General features: G+C 38.1%; 1 protein-coding gene across 2 annotated transcripts; it reads right to left on the minus strand.

Moving 5' to 3' along the window:
* Positions 1-4,464: 4,464 nt before the first annotated feature.
* On the minus strand, positions 4,465-5,787 carry POU4F3 (POU class 4 homeobox 3). 2 transcript variants are annotated; one of them, XM_044277558.1, is made up of 2 exons: positions 5,668-5,787; positions 4,465-5,352 (listed from the first exon to the last, which is right to left on the minus strand). In XM_044277558.1, the coding sequence occupies exons 1-2, from the start codon at positions 5,785-5,787 to the stop codon at positions 4,465-4,467; spliced, it is 1,008 nt and encodes a 335-aa protein (XP_044133493.1). The 2 variants fall into 2 exon arrangements, with proteins under 2 accessions (XP_044133493.1, XP_044133492.1); XM_044277557.1 differs by having other exon boundaries at positions 4,465-5,358.
* Between the last annotated feature and the right edge of the window lie 412 nt (positions 5,788-6,199).

Below are 6,199 nucleotides of genomic sequence, written 5' to 3' on the forward strand. Positions count from 1 at the left end.
AAATTGGGGTAATAAATTATATCAACACCAGTACTGAGGACAACCCCATAACATTTCTCATGGCACATATTTGAAACTCTGAGGGTTGCTTACAAGCAGCAATAAAATACAAAGATCAATAAAGTGGCTAGCAATGTCCTGTAATGATAGCAGGGGGACTGGAGAATAAAAGAACATGCTGGAATAGATTAATATTGTGTATAATAAAACGTAGGATTCATCATTCATACATTGTGGGCTAATAGCAGGTCTTTTGATTCACTCAATTACAAGCAAATTGACAACAGACATTTATACCAGCAAGCTTAAAACCCTTCTAATGGAGAGCCTAATGACTAATTGATCAGGTCCCTGAGTGGCCTAGAGGTATGCATGCAATTAGTTTTGGTTTGGGGGAAATTGAGTGCATATAAAGTAAGCCTTTCTGGGCTTGATTGATGATGTATAGTCATTTTATTTTTCTATGTGGAGAAATAGAGAACTACTATGCTGAACTTTGTACATGTTCTCTTCCATTTAAAAATCTTGGTTGTTGAATTTTATTTTATTTTACTTTTATTTGCCAGTCAATTATATTACACATACAGTACTAAAATACAAAATGTACATTTCATACTAATAATGTTAAAAAATATACTCCAGTGGTTGAACTTGTCTTTTTTACAGATAGATAGATATGAGAGCATAGATAGATAGATAGATAATATAAGATGAGATAGATAGAAGGGTAGATAGATAGATATGAGATAGATAGATAGATATGAGAGAGATAGATAGATAGGAGATAGATAGATAGATATGAGAGAGATAGATAGATAGATAGATAGATAGATAGATAGAAGGGTAGATAGATAGATAGATAGATAGATAGATAGATAATAGAAGATAGAAGGGTAGATAGATATGATAGATAGATAGATAGATAGATAGATAGATAGATAGATAATAGAAGATAGTTAAAAGGATGGATAGATAGATAGATAGATAGATAGATAGATAGATGATAGATAGACATGAGATAGATAGATCGATAATAGAAGATAGAAGGATAGATAGATAATATACGATAGATTGATAGATAGATCGATAATAGAAGATAGAAGGATAGATAGAATAATGTTGTAGAATAATGTTACAGTTAATTTCCATGTATAGAGATAGATATTAATGTATTAATGTAGAAAGAGACAGACTGAGAAAACTTTTCTAACCTTTCCCATTAAATAGGAAAAAATAGGCGACATAACTTATTTTATATATCTATATATATATATCTATATATATCTATATCTATATATATATATATATATATATATATATATATATATATATGTTTGTATATATACATTGTTCTCATGTAAATATTGCTCTGTATCATACAATATAATAAAGGAGCGGAGTGAGTAAAATATCTGATATTCATAGAGAATGTGATGAAGAAAGACAGAGGTGAGTCCAGAGCAGATTCTCAGCATAGCAGCGGGTGCGGGTACTTACCTGCCTGTGTGCAGGGTGAGGTCCTGGTGGAGCAGCCTTGTGTGCAGCAGCTCTCTATTCCCTGCTATTTTATACCACTATAGCCAATTAATATTGCATCAGGCTTACTTTAAATTTTGGAAAGCCACAATATAAAGTAATAGCATAATGACATGTATTATTAAAGCGCCAGCGATCGGGCAGGGGGTGATTGGGCTGATTAAACCCAATATTAATCTAATGAGTTGCCACCAGGCTGCCTGTGTATTTCTCCCAGTCTCTTCTTCCTGGTGATGGGAGGTTTGATGTCTGACACTCATTGAAATGCTACATTGAAATATTCACAAGATGCAGCATTAATTTTTAATCTTAGAGAAGAAGCCTGTGCGATTCATGAATAAAGCGCCGCTGTAGAAGAGAGAATCACAAATGAACCTTTGTCATCAGCAGCATCTGATGGGGAGTTTGCACCTCTTCAGACTTCGCTGGGAATGTCTCCTTTCAGGTGGATGAAACCTGGGAAATTCAGCGAAAGATCAGCTCTGTGACCTGCATTCACACCAGCCGGCAAATACTGGACCTAATCAGAAGGGACCATTCACATGGGAACTAGACCTGATGATATCTGCATACAGATCAGCCTTTAGAAGGGGTTATAATAATAATAATAATAGTGACATTATGATTAGTACAGCCCTTGCAGGCAGACATATTTGCACAGCTATGTATTTTTATTATTCTATAATGCAAGATATTACAGGAGTCCTGAATGGGGAATTACTGTGCACCTGGAACACCCCCTTATTAGCCCCTCTAAAACATTTCCAAATTATTATTAATCATTTTACCTAACGAAATCTAGAAATATAAATCTGTAGATCTATCTTTCGTTATTAATCTCAATCATTTCATCCATCTCAAATATATAATCTATAAAATAGCTAGAGATCTGTATTTCTCAAATATCACTTTTTCTTTATAATTCATCGTAATCTATCTCATTAGTAATCTTTACTTAATGCATCTATAGCTAATGTATTTATGTGTATCCTATCCTTTATCTCATATGTTACCTATAAAATATATAGTTACATCTCTTATCCAATACACCTACAGCTATCTCCTAATAATCTATCTATATACCTATATATCTCATATCTATATATCTATCTATCTATCTATCTTATATCTATCTATCTCATATCTATCTATCTATCGCATATCTACCTTTTTTCTATTATTTATCTGTGTCTAGCTACAGTATTTATCTATCTAATTTTTGTATCTATTTATCTATCTAATATCTATCTATCTATCTATCTCTTTTCTATCTATCAATCTATCTTATCTCATATCTATTTATTTATCTATTCTCATATCTATCTCCTATCTATCTCTCGATCTATCTATTCTCATATCTATCTCCTATCTATCTATCTATTCTCATATCTATCTCCTATCTATCTCTCTATCTATCTATTCTCATATCTATCTCCTATCTATCTATCTATCTATCTATCTATTCTCATATCTATCTCCTATCTATCCATCTAACTATCTCATATCTATCTATCTATCTATCTATCCATCTAACTATCTCATATCTATCTATCTATCTATCTCATATATATCTATGTATCTATCTATCTCATATCTATCTATTTAGATATCTCATATCTATCGGTCTATCTCTCTCATATCTATCTATCTATCTATCTATCTATCTATCGATCATCTATCTATCTCCTATCTATCTATCTATCTATCTCCTATCTATCTCCTATCTAGCTAATCTACCTGTCGATGTCTCATATCTACCTACCTATCTACCTATCTATCTATCTATCTATCTATCTATCTATCTATCTATCGATCTCCTATCTATCTAATCTACCTGTCGCTGTCTCATATCTATCTACTTATTCATCTATCTGTATATTCAGTTTTTGTCATTTCTAACAATCAGCCCTGTAACCGGTTCTAACAATCCTATTATTAGGCACGTATTCACATATCACAATTTCCAAGCCGTAAGTAGAGTTCAAAAATAAAGTATTTATTGCAGAGGTTGATTTGTGGGAATAAAACACTTTTCTAGGTTGTATTCAAAGAACAAAAAATATTCACACACAAACACATGAACTTCACAAAATACAATGACATAAATATTGAATGCAGAGAAGACAAGGGCTGCAGATACAGAAATGAAGAATTTACAAAAGGACCTGATATGCCGCACTGTGTGTATAATACAGAGGGGGATAATGAGTGTCATCATCATCATCAAAGGAGGGGAGGGCAACTGCTGCACATTGACCATCACTAGACTGAGACACCACCACTAGAACGTGTATTATCTCCTACAGTGTACATCTCCATGAACTGCCAGTGACTACATATGGTGTGAAATTGGTATAAACTAGAACTGAACAGACATAGACCCTCAGCTCAATCTGCCGGGCGCATCTCATTTATTATTTATCCCAGTTGTTGCTGCTGGGAAGAAATAAAAATGCTTACAATCCCCACTTCATCTGTGTTTGTGAAAGTTAATCGTGTGCTTGTGAACTTACCACTTGTAGATAAGATTCTGAAGTGGGGACATGGAGACATATGAGAACTCAAGAAAATGTTAAATAATACTGGAGACCTTGGTGGGACGAATATGAGCAATTTCATGTAAAGGAAGCAATAACTAATAGCTGTTTACAAATCTGAGTATCTAGCACCAGAACCCTAACAGAAGAAGACAACATCACTGCAGCACCTGGAAGAACCATGTTCTTCAGGTGCTTTCATCCATGGAATATTCTCTTGGAGTTCTGGCTGTAGAGCACATACTTGAAGGGATAGAAATACAAACGAGTCAATTCATGGCTTCTTGTATATTTACTGCAAGTTCTCAGAACTTCTCAATAAAGATCCCTGCTCTTTTTTTTTAAATAATATCTCTAATAAAAGTCAAGGTTCTTCTGCACATCCCACCAGTTAATGGACTGCAGAATATTTCATCCTTTTCTGTTTTTGTCTTTGATTACAAAACCAGACTCGAACCACGTTCTTTTTAAGGTCCAGTTTCTCAGCAATAGCTGCTATTTTCTCCGAGGAAGGTCTGGGCTGGATGGAAAAGTAAGCTTCTAAGGACCTCTTCTCTGGTGCTGCGATAGAGGTGCGTTTGCGCTTTCGCTCACTCCCGTTAAAGAGCTCTGGTTTTGAGTTCTTCTCTCTATAGGCAGCCTCAGCTTCTTCTAGCCAAGCCTGAAGGACTGGTTTCAGAGCTATCATGTTGTTATGGGACAGTGTCAAGGACTCAAACCTGCAGATGGTGCTCTGGCTTAGAGACCCAACACCTGGTATCTTGAGATTGGCCAAAGCCGCTCCAACATCTGCCTGAGTAACTCCAAGTTTTATCCTCCTCTGTTTGAACCTTTCAGCAAAAGCCTCAAGTTCCCTAGGATCCGACTCCACATCGTTGATGCAGGACATCCCATTGTGAGCAGAAACTGAGTGAGGGTGGCCCATGCCCATGGCTTGATGCAGATGCCCCATGGCACCCAGGTGATGTGGATGGAGTTGTGAGGACATCACAGTGTGGTCAGCGGTTCCCATGCCACTTACAGTCAAGGTAGGTGAGATATGGTCCAGCAGGTCCCCCTCCAAGCATTGATGCACTGAGTGATGGGGATGCGTTGTCAGAGAAGAGGGGTGAGAGATGGGCACTGTGGAGGAGGTAGAAGTGCATGGGACACTGCTCATGGTATGGTAGGTGATGTCTGGTTTGAAAGGATGGTTCTTGCCGTGTGAGACAATATCCACAGCCGCCAGAGCTTCAGCACGGGCCAGCAAACTCTCATCAAAGCCTCCAAATATATTGCCCTGGAGCTGCAAGCAAGAATGCACATATTGGTGTCAGTGGGGAATACTGTCAACTCAGGATTAAAAAACATTTTCAGGCACACAGATTCCTCCTCAAAGCCCAGGTCATAAAAATTTATATGAAGGCAGAAGCTTTGCTTGGATAGACATGTGGATCTGAGACAAGAGAGGGGGAGAGGTACTAAGGGAGCAGGAGAGAGAGGGAGGAAGCTTCAGAGATCTGCAATTGTTCTGATGACATGAAAAAAACATTAAGCAAGAGCCTGTCAGAAAATGTGCCTTAAAGCAGTAAGTCATTGTGGCTGATGCCCATACCTGGGGGGCTGGCAGGCAGACCCTGCGCATAGCCTCTGTGCTGGAGTGCAGGCTGGAGTACTTGGGCTCCTGCAGCATTGGGTGCATGGAGAAGGGCTGCTTACTGTTCATAGCCATCATCCTGGCTCACCTGGCAGGAGATCCAGGGCTGTCTCGATGGCTTGCTACTCTTAAAGTGAGCTATGACAGAGCTGCTGTGCAGCAGAGTCGCTCTCCCTCTCCCCACCTGCTTCTTCACTCATTTTACAGTCACTATGCCAAGAATAGGTCCAGCCACACTGCGCCTGCGCCGCTCAGCTGCTACTGACAGCTACTGGAAGTAGTCCTAGAAGGGAAGCTGCCTGTGACGGGCTTGTTAATGGAGGAAAAGCCCACTGCTTAACTACATAAGTAGGGCAGTGGTAAAACACAGAGCCCCCTGTGCATGGTACTGTGGTGCTGGAAGGGTGGAAAATCCTGGGCCATGTGGCAGTGTCATCAGATATGGCCAGATAAAAGTTACAAACTTACACAGCAGATAGTCTATCAATGG

The sequence above is a fragment of the Bufo gargarizans genome, chromosome 2 (assembly GCF_014858855.1).
Source record: "Bufo gargarizans isolate SCDJY-AF-19 chromosome 2, ASM1485885v1, whole genome shotgun sequence".
In the NCBI taxonomy this organism is placed as follows: Eukaryota; Metazoa; Chordata; class Amphibia; order Anura; family Bufonidae; genus Bufo; species Bufo gargarizans.